This window comes from Gossypium hirsutum, chromosome A09, assembly GCF_007990345.1.
Source record: "Gossypium hirsutum isolate 1008001.06 chromosome A09, Gossypium_hirsutum_v2.1, whole genome shotgun sequence".
Taxonomy (NCBI): Eukaryota; Viridiplantae; Streptophyta; class Magnoliopsida; order Malvales; family Malvaceae; genus Gossypium; species Gossypium hirsutum.
In genome coordinates this window covers 8,046,120-8,066,272 of record NC_053432.1, presented here as the reverse complement: position 1 = coordinate 8,066,272, position 20,153 = coordinate 8,046,120, and the positions used below count along the sequence as shown (strand labels likewise).

General features: G+C 33.2%; 1 protein-coding gene across 2 annotated transcripts; it reads left to right on the top strand.

Annotated features, from left to right (window-relative positions):
* Nucleotides 1–4,021: 4,021 nt before the first annotated feature.
* On the top strand, nt 4,022–5,860 carry LOC107890204 (WAT1-related protein At5g40240). Of its 2 annotated transcripts, none has more exons than XM_016814698.2 (7): nt 4,022–4,277; nt 4,369–4,434; nt 4,524–4,637; nt 4,733–4,970; nt 5,065–5,223; nt 5,333–5,484; nt 5,568–5,860. In XM_016814698.2, exons 1-7 carry the CDS (start codon nt 4,084–4,086, stop codon nt 5,713–5,715), a joined length of 1,071 nt encoding a protein of 356 aa, XP_016670187.1. In that variant the 5' UTR covers nt 4,022–4,083; the 3' UTR covers nt 5,716–5,860. The 2 variants fall into 2 exon arrangements, with proteins under 2 accessions (XP_016670187.1, XP_040933435.1); XM_041077501.1 differs by having other exon boundaries at nt 5,059–5,223.
* Nucleotides 5,861–20,153: the final 14,293 nt, after the last annotated feature.

Below are 20,153 nucleotides of genomic sequence, written 5' to 3'. Positions count from 1 at the left end.
GATGAAAGATTTAGGACCAGCAAAGAAGATACTTGGTATGGAGATTTTTAGAGATAGAAAAGCAAGTAAATTGTACCTAAGTCAGAAGGGTTACATTGAGAAAGTTCTTTGCAGGTTCAATATGCAGAGTGCTAAGCCTGTTAGTACTCCTTTAGCAGCCCATTTTAGACTTTCATCGGCTTTGTCTCCACAATCAGATGATGAGATTGAGTATATGTCACATTTTCTATACTCTAGTGCAGTGGGATCTCTCATGTATGCTATGGTTTGTTCACATCCAGATTTATCATATGCAATCAGTGCAGTTAGTAGAAACATGGCAAATCCCGGTAAAGAACATTAAAAAGTAGTTCAGTGGATTTTAAGATACTTGCGAGGCACTACTGATGTTTGCTTACAGTTTGAAAGAACTAAAGATGGAGTCATAGGGTATGTTGATGCTGATTTTGCTGGAGACCTTGATAGAAGAAGATCTCTCACAGGTTACGTCTTTACAATCGGAGGTTGTGCAATTAGTTGGAAAGCCACTTTGCAAACTACAGTCACTTTGTCTACCACTGAAGCTGAGTACATGACGATTACTGATGCTTGTAAAGAAGCTATTTGGTTGAACGGACTATTTAGTGAACTCAATGAAGTCCTTCAAATCAGTACAGTATTTTGTGACAGTTAGAGTGCCATCTTCCTTACAAAAGATCAAATGTTTCATGAGAGAACAAAAAATATTGATGGTCGGTATCATTTTGTTCGTGATATTATTGCTCGTGGTGATATTGTTGTGAGCAAAATTGGTACTCATGAAAATCCTGCAGATATGATGACTAAGTCACTTCCTATAACCAAGTTTGAGCATTGCTTAGACTTGGTTGGTGTTTATTGTTGAAGTTAAACCCTTAAGGGGTTTTATGGAAGAGGTGGAGAACTTGTTCATTAAAAGTTCGTGATGAAGAACTTGTTCGTTGAGAATTTGTGTCAAGGTGGAGATTGTTAGAATTAAGTGACCCGAATTCTTATTTAAATAAAATACGATGGAAAATAAAATAAAATAAAATCCATATAGAACTAGACTTTTTTTATTTTATTTTAGAATAAGGTTTTTTAAACCTTATTAAACTCCGTCTATTTTATATTGATTAGGATAAGGTGTCTCAATCCTACTAGAATATGGTTTTACAAGCCTATAAATAGACATAGTCTATTCCTCTTGTATTGATTCAAAATTTTCGACATAGTGAATTTTCTTCTCCTCTGCTCGTGGTTTTTTCCCAAAAGGGTTTCCACGTAAAATTTGTGTGTTCTTTATTTTATTTTTTATTTTTATTTTATTTTTCACAATGCTAAAAGTAATATTCCATTTTTCATGGCATTTGTACAAACCTTTCAACCATGAATGATCTTGAAGATTATGATCATTTATCATTTTTCCCATGTCTTCTCAAATTATATTTCAGATTCACAACCTTGCATGCACTTATGAAACAAAGCATGAAAATCAGCATTTCCATTGAGACTGCCAAGATGTGAAGGGGCATTCTTAGAAATGTTCCATAAACATAATCTGTGACATGAATTAGGAAAAACTTCTCCTCTTGCTTTGCTAATTGCATGATCCTGATCAGTCATTATAGTCTTTGGTGATTGATTACCCATTGATTGCAAAAAAGACTTGAACAACCATGAAAGGAAGCAACAATCTCATCTAACAAAAATGCACACCCAAACATTATTGTTTGTCAATGATGATTAATACCCGCAAAGGGAGCACATATTAAGTTATATCTATTGGTACGATAAGTTGTATAAAAAACCACAACATCTCCGAAGCAATCATAATCAATTCTTAATCTACCATCTCTCCAAAAAAAGTTTGTCATTCGATTTTCTTGATACACTTGAACTGTGTAAAAAATCATTAGATCTTCACTTGCTTTAACCTTGAAATGGTTAAGTAAACTTTAACCATCTCCGGCTTTAATCATCATCATCTTTTGTTTGTTAATGTAATTATAACAACCTCGTTTTGTAAACCCAATATTTTTAGTTCCACCTACTTCATTTGACATGTAGGAGTAAACATTTGTAGGACGTATAGCAGCAATAACCATTGAATTAATGGTATTAGCTTTAGCTATCGAAAATGATCGAGTTGACTTGAGTAGATGTCATTTTGAAGGACTTGCTAACTCATGATTATGCTCAGAAATAAAATGAGTGACTTTCCATTGGTCATCTTGTACTGTAAAGTGAATTATTGTCGAACATCCAATTATTGTTTCCAATTTGTTATGTTTTTGTGTATCCGCAACATCTTCGAATTCTTTGAAACATTATTTGGAACAATAAAAGTCTTTAGTGCGAATAATCTTTGTGTCAGGAATATATCTATTTTTTTCCTTTTCAAACACTAAAACCAATGCGATGGCCATAATCAGTATACAGATTATAAGCTTCATCTTCACTATTCACCACAAGTCCCTTAAAATAAGCATTATCAATTTCTATCCTTGTAAGTAATACTTTAAGAACTTTCTTCATCCATGTCATGAAACATATCTGCATCAAATTAATCATATAATTAAATAGAACAATTACAGAATCTAAAAAAATTCAATTTACTCAAATCAATAACGAGCATGAATGATGTGGTAAGGAGGATTCATAAAAAAAAATTCTCGTCCACCTAGATATTGTGCAAATTTATAAAAAATAAAAAAAGAGACAAAATTATAAAAAATTTCTCGCTCACCTCAAACTTGAAAAAGACCTTACATTTTCTTTTTTGTTCTTTCACATTCTAATCAACCAAACAGAAACTAAAGTTTCAATCACATGATCCAAACACCCAATTCTTAAATAAAATAAATTCCAAGTAAAAAGATAAAAGAAAATTTGCAACATATTTGCAATCTGGATATAAACCAAAACTTAAAAACCATGGACAAAAACACAATATGTTTTGGTTTAGCAAACTTGAAAGTAGAGAAGTAAATATCAAAATCCTTTGTTTAAATGTAAAAGTGAGAAAACAATAATAGCATTATGAAAAGAAGACCCAAACTGATTGAAAGACTTCAAAGTGCAGCACCAGATGTCTACATAAATAGGAATTACATCAATAACATGATAAGAAATGGCCAGTAATCCAAAGCAACTAACATTACACTACAAATTAAATTCATACAAAGGCTCCAACAAGAATTTCATTATGCACTTAAGACACAGTAAAGATGCAATTTGCAACATATTTGTAATTTGGATATAAACCAAAACTTAAAAAAATAAAACGAACAAGAAGCTAGCCATTCCCCACTACATATATATTGTCAGAAATTTGAAAAGGGCTCCTCTCACTTTTTACTTCAATTTAACTTTTTTTTTCTAATAAATAAAAAATAAAAAAAATTGTTATGAACTAAATCCAAAAATCATTTGATAGTTGAATGAAAAGATTAAAAATCATTGATTTTAATAACTAAAAATAGTAACGAACCTAATTCTGTGATCCCTCCAATTTTTTACTTAGCCTGTAATTCTTCCATTGTTGATTTTGAATTACCCAAAACCTTAAATACTTTTTTTTAACAATGAAAAGACGATGAAGAAAGAAAAAAAATAAAAAAAATCAAGAAAGGAAAATTTCACGTTAAAAAATATGAAGAAATTTGACGTGAAAATCGTTTTAATCCTTTTCATTTAAGTTAGAAAAAATTGCTGATATAACATAAAATAATTGATTAAAATCATATATGAGGTGGTAGGAAGGATCATACAATAATTTTTTGGAAAGAAATCAAATAAAATCAAACTTTTGTAGAATAATTTGGTATATAAATGTGCTTTTTGTGAAACCCCTTGGAAGAAAAAAGACAAAATGATTCCATCTTTCACTCTCTCTCAAGATTTTATAACTAGAGTATCTTTTTTGGACAAATATCTAGACTAGCTGACAGACTATATATATACATATAATATTCTTTCAGTTATCCCCATGTCAGAGTGGGGTTCCCACTTCCCACACAGTACACTATAATTACTAGCAAACAAATAATGAATGAAAATATATGTTAGAAACAGGAGAGGGAGATGGCAAGCAGGAATGGATGGAAGGAATTAGTATTACCATGCATAGCCATGGTTGCTGTAGAGTGCTCCACTGTAATTGCCACCATTCTAATCAAAGCTGCTTCTGTGAAAGGGATGAGCTACGTCGTCTTCACTGCCTACTGTTATATTTTAGGAACCCTTGTTTTCCTCCTCCTAGTCTCCCTCTTTAAAAGGTCTTCTGTTTTCATCAAATTTAATGTGTATTTTTCATAAATTTCATGTCTTCTTTGTTTATCTGATGCTTTTTGTTGTTGTTGTTTGCAGCAAATCAGTGCTCCCTCAATTGAAGTACCCTCTTTTTTCCAGAATTTTCCTTATTGGACTTTTTGGGTATGAATCTCTTTTCCCTTTTAAGTTACATATAGTGATTGACAAAGAAAAACCCAACCCCATGAATCTGTTTCATGTTTCGGAGACAGGTTTTCAGGTCAATTATGCATGTACAAAGGCTTACAACTTAGTTCCCCAACTCTGGCTTCAGCCATTAGCAATCTCACACCAGCTTTTACCTTCATACTTGCTGTCTTCTTCAGGTCTTTTATTGTCTTCATGTCATGTTTTAAGATGTTTATATGTTTGAGAAAAGTTCCCTGAGACCCTTTCTTCCCCATGTTTTTGCACATACAAGGATTGAAAAAGTAGCATTTAGAAGTTCAAGCAGTCGAGCTAAAATCATGGGCACCTTTACATCAATATGTGGTGCATTAGTGATTATTTTTTACAAGGGCCCCAAAGTTTTTTCATTATCATCATCTGCTATACACCAAAGGCCTCTAGGGTTAATGTCATCTGAATCAAATTGGATCATTGGTGGCCTCCTACTAGCTGTTGCCTTTGTTCTTGTTTCGTTGGGGTATATTATCCAGGTAAATACTGATTCCAAGCTTTCCAAATACATTAATCTAATCATGTAATGTATTTTACATGAAACTAAACTTTGAATTGTATTGCAAGTTACAGTCTCAAATAATGAAGATTTACCCTGAAGAGGTTACTGTAAATTTCTTTTACAACTTGTTCGGGACCATTATCTCTCTACCAATATGCTTCCTTGCTGAACCAAACTTAAGTTCCTGGAGACTAAGTTCTGATTTAGCTGCTGTTGCTGTCTTATACTCGGTAAGCCCTTAAGTTCTGATTTAGTATTTGGTACAATTAACCCAAACATGAAGCATACAATTTGATCAGGATCTGAATGCAGCTTTGTTGTTGCTTCTTACGTGTTTAGGGACTTTTTGGGTTCTCCTTTTTATGCGTTGTACACATATGGGGCATACACTTGAAGGGGCCTGTATTTGTTGCAAGTTTCAAGCCAACTTCAATTGCCATTGCAGTTGTTATGAGTGCCATATTCCTTGGCGAAGCAATATTTCTTGGAAGGTACTGAATCAACCATTGTTTTACAGTTTCAACTCTCTTTTTCTGTTTAACATGTCCTGATAGTACCCATTAATATTTTACAGTGTGATTGGAAGCCTAATTTTATGTACGGGACTGTATTGCGTATTATGGGGAAAAGCAAAAGAAGAAGAAGAAACGGTTGATGATGATTGTGGCCTAAGCACCCCCATTAATGGAAGGGTCCCTTTATTGCGAAGCCAACAAAGTTGAACAACCGGCTTACCTTTCTTGAATGTTTTTCCACTCTCCTTGGCATCCTAAAAACAATCATTACTCAATGCCTATCCATTCGATCCAATTGGATCGAATTTAATCAGTTTCAATTAAGTTTATTTGATAAATCAATATTTTACTAGCCTTTCTTCACCAACACTTATTTCTAACTTTGATGTTGAGGGTTTGAAAATTAACAAAAACAAATTACTAACTTAAAGTTTAAATTAAGATATGATTTGAAAAATCACCTAATTAAAAAAATTTTAGTAGTGATACGATAGTTACCACTCTCGGTTCAAAACCCATTTTGGTTGGGCCGGCATCGGTCTAAATTCACAAGGTCGCAAACTAAGTTCACAGGCAGAGCTCGCTCGCCGAGCCTACTCACCTACAAAGTTATACATGCATGAGAATTTGTAACACGTGTTAAATCTAGAGTAGGGTACGTGTCTGTATGCATAGAGCTTATTTAGCATGTCATCTTAATAAACAATACTTATATCATATAAATAAATAAATATCACCAAAAAAAGAGAACATAGAAAAAAATACCTCAACGAGTAGGTTGAATTTTAAAATCTTTCATCCTCAGTACAATTTCTTCTACAAAAACCTTTTAAAAGAATCTTAAATGTTTGTTTATTCAAATCTATTTATTTATCCTTTTATGGGATCGACTTCCAAATTCTTGGACAAAGGCAAACCCAACCTTAATATTATATTTAATCATTGTATTCATTGGTGTTGGAGCATTTTCAAATATTTATAATGTTTCAATAACTATAAATGAAAAGATGTGATTAATAAAAAAATTATATCTTTTGGTTATTGGTAAAAGGTTATATCACTTGATTTTTAATAAAGAATTATAACTATTCAATCAATATTATTTGAATAGTTATGTTTAATCAGGAGATGTTAGATGAATAATTATGTCTCTTTTAGATATGTGATTATTCAGAAAAGACACCTATTGAAAAATGTATTTATGAATAGACATGAAAAATTATATAAATAGGAATGAAATTTCATTTAGAAAACATACCGAAAAATTCTTATAAATTCTTTCTACCATTTCTCCTCCTTCTTCTATTATTAGGTTGTTCTATAAAGAACTATTGAGGAAATTCTTCATAGAAATTGGTTTTCTTGTTATAAATTGCTTAGTGCTTAGTGGACTATTTTTGTCAGTGCAAAATACAAATAGTCATTTGGCTTCATTGTATCCTCGAGGTTAATTTACACACCAAGTATAGGTGGGGGCGAATAAAACCTTAAACATAGTGGCTTGATACATGCCTTGGAACCTTGTCTTATTTCTTTGTTTTCTGTTTGAGTTGTTGTTTGTGTTTCGTTCGTGTGTTTGAGATTTTTCTTACCAAAGTTTCCTACTAATAATTTTAAGGTTCTATTTCATGATGACTACTACAAGACATGAAAGTGGAACACTAAGGGAGTTGGTTTCCAACTTTGTCAAGCTTGATTAGTTTGATGGTCACAATTTTCGACGATGGCAAAAAAAGATGCGCTTCTTATTATCAACTTTGAAGATTGCCTATGTTTTGAATACTCCAAGATAGGAAGAGAATGAAAATGAATCTGTTGCTGCAATCTGAGAAAGGAAAAATGGGACAATGTTGATTACATGTGTATAGGCCACATATTGAATGATTTATCTGATGGTTTGTTCGATGCCTACCAAAATGAGGTCATTTCTAAGGAACTATGGGACAAATTAAAGACAAGATACATGACTGAAGATGCTACAAGTAAGAAATTTCTTGTTAGTCGTTTCAATAATTATCGAATGATTGATGATCGTTTTATTATGGAGCAATTTTGTGAAATTGAAAAATTGTTGAATCAATTAAGCAACATGACGTGAAAATGGATGAAATGATTATTGTTTCCTCCATTATAGATGAAATTCTTCCATCTTGAAAAGACTTTAAAAGAAGTCTAAAATATAAAAAAAGAAAATATATCTTGAGGCTTTGGTAAATAATCTTCATATTGAAGAAGAATATTGAAAGCAAGATCGAAACCTGGATTCTGAAAATGCCAAAGTGTTAGAAAATCAGGTTTGAAAAACGCAGAGGAAAATAGGTTTAATGAAAAACCAGAGTTTAACCATCGACCGAGTGTAGGCTCGTTTCGAAGAAAATTTTTCACAAAATTACCAGTGGGAGCATTTCATAATTTCTCTAAACTTCTAAGGTCAAGTTGTAAATAACAATAATATCTCTAGAAATTTTCTGAAATAATTTCTTCAAAGAATTTTCTCTCTACAACTTTTTTTGAATTCAAGTGTATGAGAATAATGACACATGCTATCTTTATATAGGGAGAGTTTAGAGATAGTTTAATTAGGATTAGAATTAACCACATTAATATTAAATTAACAAAATATTATCTATATAAATATTGAATTTAATTATATCTCAAATTAATATCTAGATAAATATTAAATTTTTAATTTAATATTAAATTCATTAAAACAATATTATCTTTGGAAAAGTTAATTTGAAATCAAGTTACCTAGTAGAGTCCCATTAATATTCTAATTTTTTCACTACTTTATCACTGAAGAACCATTGCCACCGACCATCCGCTGGCCGACGGCATCATAGTCATCGTGCCCAGCAGTGTCATCATCGACGCAACTCCCCCGACACTCCAAATCGTCCCCGTTTTTCCCAAATGGGTCTGGCTAGTTTTGATGTTACCAGTTCGATCCAGGCCAATCACGGCCCGACCGATTTGGTCTAGCCACTAGTTGGATTATCGATCCGATTTCATACACAGAGTTGGTTCAACTAGTTTTTGGGTTTCAGTCTCAGGTTTTGGTTATTAGGTCCAATTTTTTATCTTGGGTCCAATTTTCAAGTTTAATTACTCATTTGGCCAATTGTCTAACTTGAAAATTAATTTCCAAAAATATCATATTTCTTTTAATTAATTTGATTAATTTATTTTTACTTGATCAAAAATAATTTTTCCAAAAATCACTGAGATTTTTCAAACTATTTTTCAAGAAAATTCTTTAATAAAATTCTCTAATTGAACAATTCACATGACCACCTAATTTAATTCCACATCGAACAAATCGAATCAATTAAATTATTTCCAAAGTTGTAAAATTTTCTTTTGATTTAAATGCAGTCCAATCAAGTTTTTGCTAAGCTAGCGAAGGGACCAATCAAACATTTACAATTAGGCTTGAGTTATTGTAGTTATGTCCAGAAGTATCGTTTCGATAATTCACAATTTACTTAATCATAGAGTCAGTTATTGTATACTCTTTACGAATGCAATTCATCAAACTACTTTGTCCAATGACGTCGTCATGTATGTGTTATCCTCATATGATATTCTTGATTCTTTTGAATTAAATTCGTTCACTCAATACAATTCTATTTTATCTCATTGTCATCATTGTGTCTTCTTAATGATTAATATGATTACTGCCAACTAATGATTGTGATTAATTACTTGGTTGAGAACAAACAACTCGTGACCACGTTCCATATTTATCAATCCACAATGCCAATGAGAGGATATCGTTAACTCTTTAATCGAGCTATGAATTCCATTTTTGCTAGTAAAGTCATGTCATACACAAGTCTTGTACCTAACATATCAACTATCGGCTCAATCATCTTTAGATCATAAGCCTCCACTTATATCAAATCACATGAGTTACATATGCATGGTTAGTGACTAACTAAGGATTTAGGTAAGTCACATCATTCATGTAACAAGTGAATTAATTCACAAACGGATTTAGAATTAATTCAACTTGGGTCTGGTCCAATGTACCATTCTTTCAATGAGTATATTTATGTCTCTACCCGTGAGTCAATTGCTCTGATAGCCAAGACTAGTCATATCTTTAGTTGAAATTATAGACGACATAATAATCCTTTTAAGTATTTGAATCAAATGCTCACTATGATTCTTTTACGGGATTACAGACTTGTTTAGATTATCTTCTGAAGTAAGTAGTCTTTCTTGCAATATAAACATTCTTACAATGCCACTTATCATCAGTTCGAACTTAGATAATCAATGAGCTAACATTTTCTTGTCACAATTTCGCTATGTATGCAAAATACAAGAGACAGAAACACAAAAGACAAAATAGTGAAAATGTGAAATTAACTTTATTTATTTATTCATCATTAGAATACATAGAAAATAGTTATACGTTTACTACAATATGGACACATTTCCCAACACAAAGTGCATGTTATGGAGGAAGTACAGACTACTAAACCATCCAAGAGAAAGTTCAAATAGACTGCTAGAGCACCTAAGTTCAAAAAGAAACAAAAGGGCTCAGGCTATCAGCGTGGTAAGTTGAAAAATTTCAAGAATGAATGTTGATTTTTAAAGAATAAATCTTCTTCTAAGTCTAATAATAATGAAATGTTCATTCCCATGATTTTTGAAATTAATATGACACAAGATGATAATGCATGGTAGATTGATATTGGAGTAACCAAATATGTGTGCAAAGACAAAAGCATGTTAACAAAGTTCACACAATGTGAATATGGCAATGACTTGTACATGGGAAATTCTTCCACCGCAACAATCAAAAGCAAAGGGTCTGTTGAATTACAATTCACTTCTAAAAAGGTTTTAACCTTTAATGATGTATTTTATGTACCAGATGGTAGGAAGAATTTAGTTCTGAAAGTCTATTGAATAAGTTTGGTTTCAACCTTGTTTTTGAGGCAAATAAGTTTATTCTATCTAAGGGAGGAATTTTTGTAGGGAAAGGGTATATGTATGATGACATGTTCAAACTCAATATTATTAATAAGATTAAAAATATTGTTTTGCTTATATGGTTGAATCTTCTTGTTTATGGCATTATAAATTTGGTCATTTGAATTATATAAAATTGAATGATATGTATAAGTTAAATTTAATTCCTATTTTTAATAATAATATTGAAAAATGCAATACATGCATGTTAATTAAAATTACTAGAAACTCTTTCCCTAACGTTAAAAGGAAAACAAATGTAACGCCCTAATTTTGCTTATTTCTGTTTCTGTATAATTTTGACATAAATGTGTATCTGCTTCATTGGTTAAGTGTTCTGGGTATGTGTGAGAGGTCCCAAGTTCAAGCCCTACCTTTGGAAATTTTGGTTATATTTAGATCCAAGCCTTATCCCTGTTCAGTGGGCCTTTATTTAATTTTCTGTAATTTTATATCAAAATGAGCCTGCTGGTTCGAGTGGTAAGGGAGTTGGTATGTTGGAGGCTCTGTGTTTGAATCCATGCTCAAGCTTGGGTAATGTTTTTGCTCTGTTATATGGTAGAGTCTCGATGAAGTAGGAGTCTGAGAAGGTTGTGATATGGAGGGATAGTGGGAGAAAAATAAGGAATTTGAAATCTTTAATTTCTATTTTTATTTTAATTCTATTATTATTTTATTATTATTTTCTTTTCTTTTCTCTCACTTCTTAAAAATCCCTAAATTCTGACGTCAAATTTCTTTTCCATTCTTTTCTTTGACATCTTTCCCTTTTCTGTAAACCCTTGTTCGCCCCTTTGATTCGGTTCTTGATTCTTGTGTCAAACATCATTATTGCGGCTTCTGGTTCTTAATCTAGTGGGTAAGTCAATTTTTCGTCCTCTTTAATTTCTGGTTTGGGTTTAGCAATATTAGATGGTGATGTTAATTGGTGGATTCTGTGATTAGGAGAAGGCTGTGAGGTAGGAAATCGTGCTTCAACGGTTTGATTCGAGGTGGTGGTCGTTTTTGCTTAAGCGGTAGGTAGGTTTGCGTAATTGGGTGAATTGTGTTAGACTCACAATTGACTACTAAAAGGGTGTTGGAACATTCTATTTTTGGTATTGGTAGTGTCGGGAGTGATTTTGCAGTGAAAATGAACCAGGTGTGTACCCGAAACGCAAAAAAATAAACTTTGGAAAAAGCCAAAAAAATGTTCTGTCGACGCCACACGAGCGTGTGGTCACCTGTGTGGTAGGCCTTGTGGTCAACAAAAACATGGTCGTGTGCAGCACATGACCGTGTAGTGGCCTGGGTGTAGCTGTGTGGGCCACACGGGCTTGGCCAAGTTAGGCATATGGGCCACACGGGCGCGTGGGCCCACACAGGCATGTCACACAGGTGTGTAAATATTGGGTCAGGCTGTGTAGGTTACAGGGGAAAAGGCCAAACTAGGCATGTGGGTCCATAATTCTGCTGTAAGGTCGGTAAGAGCTAATTATACCCTGATTTGCATGCAATGATATTCTGATAGACTGATCTGTGTAGGATACTAAATGTATGTCTGACTATAATGACGTTTGTATATCTATTATTTTTATAAAGTATATTGAGCATGTTTAATTTGTTAAATCTGAATCCCAATCTCTCTGTCTGTCATTAGAGTGGGATTTGTATATGAGGAATAAGTATTCTATTCGGCATTGATCGCCTATATTCTGGCAGTTTGACTACATATTTTCTAATATATGTTTTAATGACTTATTGAGGTGTGTAGGGATGGGTGGGTGTTTTTAACCCCACATAGTGTGATGGGATGGTCGGAGATGGTGTGTAGAGGATGGAGGTAGGATTTACGCATATCTACTTCTAGATCTGATTCTGAATCTAAAATTGTATCTGTTTCTGACTATGGATATGATTTTGTATGTTGCATGCTTAATTCTGTTGAGTTACACATTGAGTTTTCGTAAACCCACATCTGTTGTTTGTCTTGTCAGGTAATCCACAGACTTAGGCGGATCGGTGCGATGGAGACTCAATAGTGGCCACTCCACCGTAAACTGCTAAATTTAATAATTTATGGCTTTTATATTTAACTTCAGATTATTTGAGAGTTTGTAATTTTTAGGACTCCTTGGACTGTATGGATTTTTAACCATTGGTTTTTGGTTTTGGATTGTTTGTTAACTCGCATGCTTCGATGAAATGTTTTATGACAACGACGGTTTTAAACAAATAAAGTTTTTCTCTAAAAATACAAATCAGGTTTCTGAAAGATATCGGTTTTATTAAAACTTCCGCTGTAAATAAGTTTTGGCAAAGAGAACAACTAATTAACGTTTTCGATTATGGTTATAAGGATTTTTAGATAATAGACTAAGATGATTTGACGTAACAACCCCTTTTTCAAGACCCCCTCTTTGTGACATCTCCGGATTCAGCCACAACGTCTAGGCCGAGTTTAGAGTGTTACATTTAGTGGTATCAGAGTCAAGTTACAAAACTCAACTGTAAATTTTGGGCTTCAAATTTTATTTCAAAAAGAATTAGTTTTCAAATATTTTTGAATAAATTGGGAAGTATGGTGTAGACCGAGTCTTTGGTACCAATCTTGTAAGTATTTCTGAATTTTCGATAGGAAACTCTGGAAACATTGTAGTTAGTACTTTTTGAAACTATACAGAATAGTTAGAGAATGAAACCTTTGCAAACAATTCTGAACTTCTGATAAGTTATGCATAAAACATCTGCTAATTGTCGAAACCATTTTTAAATCGAACGGGGTTCGACTTTGAAAAACGAAAACAGAAGTCGCCACCAACCTTTTTAGGTGTGATTGGATCACCTTTTAAAATATTTTTGTTTAAAAATCATTAGTTTCAGTCTAGGAAATCAGAAAACGGGTTCGGGAGTCGGTTACGTACGAGAAAGGGTTAGCACCTTCGTAACGCCCAAAAATTGGTACCTAATTGATTATCAAAATGTCTTTAATGTCGAAAATTTAAAAAATTTAAGATGCAATCCTTTTTAAATATTTTTTACTTTGAAAATTAAGGTTCACTTGTATCAAATGAATCAAAATATTACATCTAATAAGTTAGGAAACAATATTTTTAAGACATTTGACACTAAGTTAGTCCTTTTGGAAATCCCTATCTCGAAACAACGAAACGTCATATCCAGTAAGTTAGGACACAACACTTTGAAATTCCAAGACCATTGCTTGCATTTTGAAAACCTTAAAAACTCAGAAGGGTGCTTGATTATTTGAACTCAACGAGGAAAGTTGCAACCCAGTAAGTTAGGGCACTACTTTTCTCGAAACTTCCAAACACCAAGCATTGCCTTTATTTTTTTTTTGAAAACTTTAGAGTCTTGTTTTTAAAATCGATGTATGAAGGAGCATATACGAGACAACATGTTATAATAATAGGTAAATAAAAGCACAATAGCATAAATATCATACATTAACTAACATATATATATAAGAAATAAAACATGGCAAATTTTAAATAAGTAAAATATAAAAAAACAATATATATATTTAAGAAGAATAGGTAAAAACACATATACATGTAATTCAACATATATTTAAACATATTAATAAAAAATGATGCATGATATACAATTTAACATAAACATTCCTAAAATAATATCAACATACATGTCAATTCTAAAATATGACCTTTAATAATAATCACAAAACAGTATTTAATATATAAATGATATGTTCAATATATGTGAAAGAATTAATGTATATTAAAATGTAATACAAGGTAAGTAATTATTGATAAAATATACCTAAAATATAAATTTAAAAAAATGCTTAAAATAAGTTATGTATAATAATTAATATGAATAAAATAAGGAAATATAAAATAATAATAATAATAATATAATAAGTATTTTGCATATAAAAGTATGGTAGCATAATTAGTAAAAAAAGAGAATATATACATAATAATATATATATATAAAAGAATATATAAGAAAAATAAATATTATAAGGAATGTTATATAATAAGATATAGTATGTAATAAAATATAAATAATTATAATGAAATATAATATGGTATATATATAATAATAGTAATAATGTAACAAATAAATAAAAAAATAAAAAAATACAACATATAATGAAATTTATGAATGTATATATAATGTTAAAAATAATAAACAATATAATTAACGTTTTTTTTTAAAAAAGGACTAAAATTGGATTCAATTAAGAAATTTGGGGGTTAATTCGCGAAATAATAAAAATGAGCGTAGTGGTGAGTTTTACATTTAGACGGTTGTTATGTTAGTTGGAAATTTTGGGGATGAATTTTTTTTAAGGAGGGGAGAGTTGTAACATCCCAGAATTTGGGGTTAAAAGTTTTGAAATTTGTGGTTAAGGCCAATGAGTGGGTTGAACCTTTAGGTTCAATTTCGCATTTTAACGTCAAAATAAGCTTGTTATTCTGGTGGTTAGTTGTGTGTTAGTGTATCTCTAGGTCTTGGGTTCAAATCCCTATGAGTGTTTTTTATATTTATTTGTTTTTATGGTATTTTGTTTTGTTTTTTTAAAGGGGAAGTTAATGTTAAAATAGAAGACAAGTTTCACGTTCTCAATTTTTACTTTTATTTTTCTTCTCCATTGTTCATCTTTTTCTGTTCTTTTCATTTTTATTTCATTTGCTTCTTCTGTTTTACGGAACCATCAAAGGATATTACTCTTGTGTGTTTCGTGTTATCGGATGTGAGTAAGAATAGTTTTGTGGAGGCAAAGCGGTTAATCTTGGTTGTTCGTAATTTTGATTTAAGGTGTGTTTCCAAAACCGTTGTTTTTAAGTGTTAAAGTTATGGTAGATTGCATGATATTCGGTATATTTTAGTATATTTTCGGATTTCCAAGGGATGTGGACTGTTTAGGTGTCAAAAACACAAATTTTATGTTGTTTCGGTGTGGTTTCATGACCACACGGGCTGCTACACGGGCGTGGCCCCACATGAGTGGCTCACACGGCCATGTGAAATTGGGAATTAGGGTTTTTGGGTGAATTTTGGTGCCACATGGGCATGTGACCCACACGAGCGTGTGAGATCTCCACATGGCCGTGTCGCTTCTACTCTTTATTTTTGACATTTTTTGACAGTGAGCTACACGGGCTGCTCACACAGGCTTGTGCCCCCTCCACCACGAGCGTGTGTAGCCTCCATATGGGCGTGTAGACCCCCGCACGGCCTAGGCACATCCATATGACCAGGGTATACGACCATGCGGCCCTATTTTGTAGAATTTTTGTTTTAAGACATAAATTGTCTGTTTCATGTTTCTGCGTAATCTAACCTTAGTCAAGCCTCGATAAGTGTGTTTGAGACTTGGTTTAGTTTTATTTGTATATACATGTACGTTTATGGGCTTTAATTTTATTGCTCATTTATGTGATGAATAAGTATGAGTTTATTATTGTTGTCGTAACTGGATATTTGAATACAAATGCGATTCATTCGGAATCTGTTCAACTAGAAATGCTAATGTCTGTTTTTGTATAATATCTGCATAATGTGTGCTTTATTACATTGCATGAAAATTTTCAAATCTGGCTATGAAGAGAAAGAAGACAAAATTAGTAGTTTTAACTGCGATACTTTTGTATAGCGGTTCGCCACACTATCCTATACGTATATAAGCTCAGCTGTATATAGTTACTCAAGTGGTATTGTTCCATGTTGTGGTGTGTTGGGTGGATGAACCTATTATGGTCCTATGTGGTGTGCATGGTGAACGGGCTTACCATAGACCTGATGTGGTGAGCTGGATAGCCAAAGTGGTGTTTGGTTGGTGGGGTGGGATTTTGAATTGTGCATCCGTCCACATCTGAATATACGTCTGTTTGTCAAAAAATTTTGTTTGTTTGTGTGATCTTCTGGTTATTGACAATATAGTTAATGTCATGTATTATGATCTGATTATTGCGTATGACTGGAAAATCTTTTCTGTGGTTTGATATTGTAATTGACATACCGATTGAGACTTTTGTAAGTGATATTTTTATTCACATGCTTGTTTAAAGTATTTATTGTGTCACTCTATCTGTTGCCGTCTGTTCATGTTTCGGACTCACACTGAGTTCACATAGCTCATCTATATAGTATCTTCCCTTTCAAGTACTTTTTGTGTTTTAGAGCTGGACTTTGCATATCGGAGGTCTCAGACAAATATGGTTTGTCTCGGTTTAAGTAAAATCTCATAAGTTTTATATGGTAAACTTTAAGTCGGTTTGTAAGATGATTATACAAACTGTGGACTAAACTTTAGAAACTACAGATTTAATTCTGAATGTTTGACGCCAATTTAATATTGTTTCTAACTTAATGAACAAAAAGGTTTTCTTGGTTTACATTAAAGTTTTTGTTTCACCACTTTTGGTAGCAAATGTAACCTCCAGGATTTGGTCTAAACTTTTAGGTCGGGTTTTGGGGTGTTACATTTAATGGTATCAGAGCCAGGTTTGCAAAAACATGGCCTGTGTTTTTACGTATCCGTGTACGCGCGTGTTGTTTGAAAAAACAAAATTTGAAAAATTGTACCACCGTGTTTCGAAAAAGTTTTTGGAAAATAAAATGTTTGAGACTCCGATGCTGGTTCGTGCGAAACTCTGAACTTGTCAAATTAGCTCTGTAATATTAGAATGATAATGTTTAGACAATTATGTTTGTGTTCGGTTTTGGTATTGCAGATTCTTGAGGCTAATTCGAAGTTCAATATGGATTCTGGTGTTAAACAAGACCGTGAGGGTTAGTCTGGTGAGATTTTGGAGGAGCCATCAGCTTCTCCGGGACGTGTGTCCGTTCAGAAGTCGCAAGCAGTTTTGCCAGCTTCGAGTAGCAATGACCCGGAGGTTGGACTGACGCGTTGATTCCGGTTGTGAGAGAAATGTTAGAGAAAGTTTTTGAGGCTAGTTTAAGGTAGGTGTACGAATCGTAGGGAGAAAAGAGATCGTAATCCTTCGAGGTTAGAGCCTCGATCTGTGAAGCATGTCAAGTCTCAGCGAAATGTTAGTAAGAGTAATGTGGGAGGCTCCAGTAGTGGTGTGAGTGCTCCGTTTTGTGAGTACTATAAAAAGGGCCATCCGAGCGATTGTTGGAAAATGTTGGGAGCATGTCTCAGATGCGGGTATACGGGGCATCAGATTAGGGATTGTCCTCGACAACATTAAGTCAGGTATGGTTGTGTAATATTGTTGACTTGTGTGCTATTGTTTGTGAATGATTTGACTTTCTGAATATGGCATTGTGGTTGTATGTGTAATAGAAAAGTAAATTGATCTGGTTCAGTGGTTAAGTGTTCTGGGTATGTATGCGAAATTTTAATGTTTAGTATGTTATGGTAGTGTTCCGAGGTCAGAGTGCGCAGTGGGAGTGTAGTGGTGAGTTTTGTGTTTAGACTGTTATTCTGTTAGCTGGAAATTTTGGGGACAAAATTTCTTTAAGGAAGGGTGAGTTGTAACATCCCAGAATCTACGGTTAGAAGTTTTGAGGTTTGTGGTTAAAGTCAGTGAGTGGGTTGACCCTTTGGGTTCAATTTCGTGTTTTAAGTCAGAATGGGCCTGCTGCTCTGGTGGTTAGTTGTGTGTTAGTGTATCTTTGGATCTCGTGTTCGAATCCCTGTAAGTTTTTTTTATATTTATTTTTTTATGTTATTTTATTTTATTTTTTTAAATGGGGAAGTTAATGTTAAAATAGAAAACAAGTTTCGCGTTCTCCATTTTTACTTTTCTTTTTCTTCTCCATCATTCATCTTTTTCTGTTCTTTTTATTTTTATTTCGTTTGCTTCTTCTATTTTACAGAACAGTCAAAGGAGAGTACTCTTGTGTGTTTTGTGTTATCGGATGTGAGTCAGAATAATTTTGTGCAAGCGAAGCAATTAATCTTGGTTGTTTGTAATTCCGATTTAAGGTGTGTTTCTGAAACTGTTGTTTTTAAGTGTTAAAGTTACAGTGGATTGCATGATATTCAACATATTTTAGTATATATTTGGATTTCCAAGGGATCGGGACTGTTTTGGTGTCAAAAACACAAATTTTAGGCTATTTTGGTGTGGTTCATGACCACACGGGTGGCCACACAGGCGTGTGCCCCATATGGGTGGCTCACTCGGCTGTGTGAAATTGGTAATTAGGGTTTTTGGGTGAATTTCGGTGCCACACGGGCATGTGACCCACACTGACGTGTGGGATCTCCATACGATTGTGTCGCTTTTGCTCTTTATTTTTGGCATTTTTGGACAATGAGTTACATGGGCTGCTCACACTGGTGAGTGTCCCCTCCACACGGGAGTGTGTGGCTTCCACATGGGCGTGTAGACCCCCATACGGCCAGGGCACTTGGCCATGTGGTATTATTTTGTAGAATTTTTGTTTTGAGTTATAAATTGTATGTTTTATGTTTCTGCGTAATCTGACCCTCAGTCAAGCCTCAGTAAGTGTGTTTGGGACTCGGTTTAGTTTGATTTGTATATACATGTGCATTTATGGGCTTTAATTTTATTGCTCATTTATGTGCTAAATAAGTATGAGTTCATTATTGTTGTCGTAACTGAATATTTGAATACAAGTGTGATTAAATTTGAATTTGTTCAACTGGAAATGTTAATGTCAGTTTTTGTATAATATCTGCATAATGTGTGCATTATTGCATAACATGAAAATTTTCGGATCTGGCTATGAAGAGAAAGAAGACAAAATTAGCAGTTTTAATTGCGATACTTTTGTATAATGGTTTGTCGTACTATCCTATACGTATATCAGCTCAGTTTTATACAGTTACTCAAGTGGCATTGTTCCACGTTGTGGTGTGTTGGTTGGATGAACCTATTATATTTCTATGTGGTGTGCATGGTGAACTACCATAGCCCTTATGTGGTGTGCTGGATGGACGAAGTGGTGTTTGGTTGGTGGGGTAGGATTTTGAATTGTGCATCGGTCCACATCTGAATATACGTCAATTTGTCAGAACATTGTCTGTTTGTGTGACCTTTTGGTTATTGACAATATAGTTAATGTCATGTAATATGATCTGATTATTGCATATGACTGGAAAATCATATCTATGGTTTGATACTGTAATTGACATACCGATTGATACTTTCGTAAGTGATATTTTTATGCACATGCTTGTTTTAAGTATTTATTGTGTCACTTCGTCTATTGTCATCTGTTCATGTTTCAGACTCACACTGAGTTCGCATAACTCATCTCTGTAGTGTCTTCCCTTTCAGGTACTTTTCGTGTTTTGAAGTTGGACTCGGCATACCAGAAGTCTCAGACAAATATGGTTTGTCTCGGTTTAAGTAAAATCTCATAAGTTATATATGGTAAACTTTAAGTCTGTTTGTGAGATGATTATACAAACTGTGGACTGAACTTTAGAAACTGTGGATTTATTTCTGAATGTTTGACGCCGGTTTAATGTTGTTTCAAACTTAATGAACAAAAAGGTTTTCTTGGTTTAAATTAAAGTTTTTGTTTCTGCCACTTTCCGTGGCAAATGTAACCTCCAGGATTAGGTCTAAACTTCTAAGCCGGGTTTTGGGGCGTTTCAAAACTCTTATTGAAAGATGTCTTTATGAATAGACATGAAAATTCTTATAAATAGGAGTAAGATTTCATTTGGAAAACATACCAAAAAATTC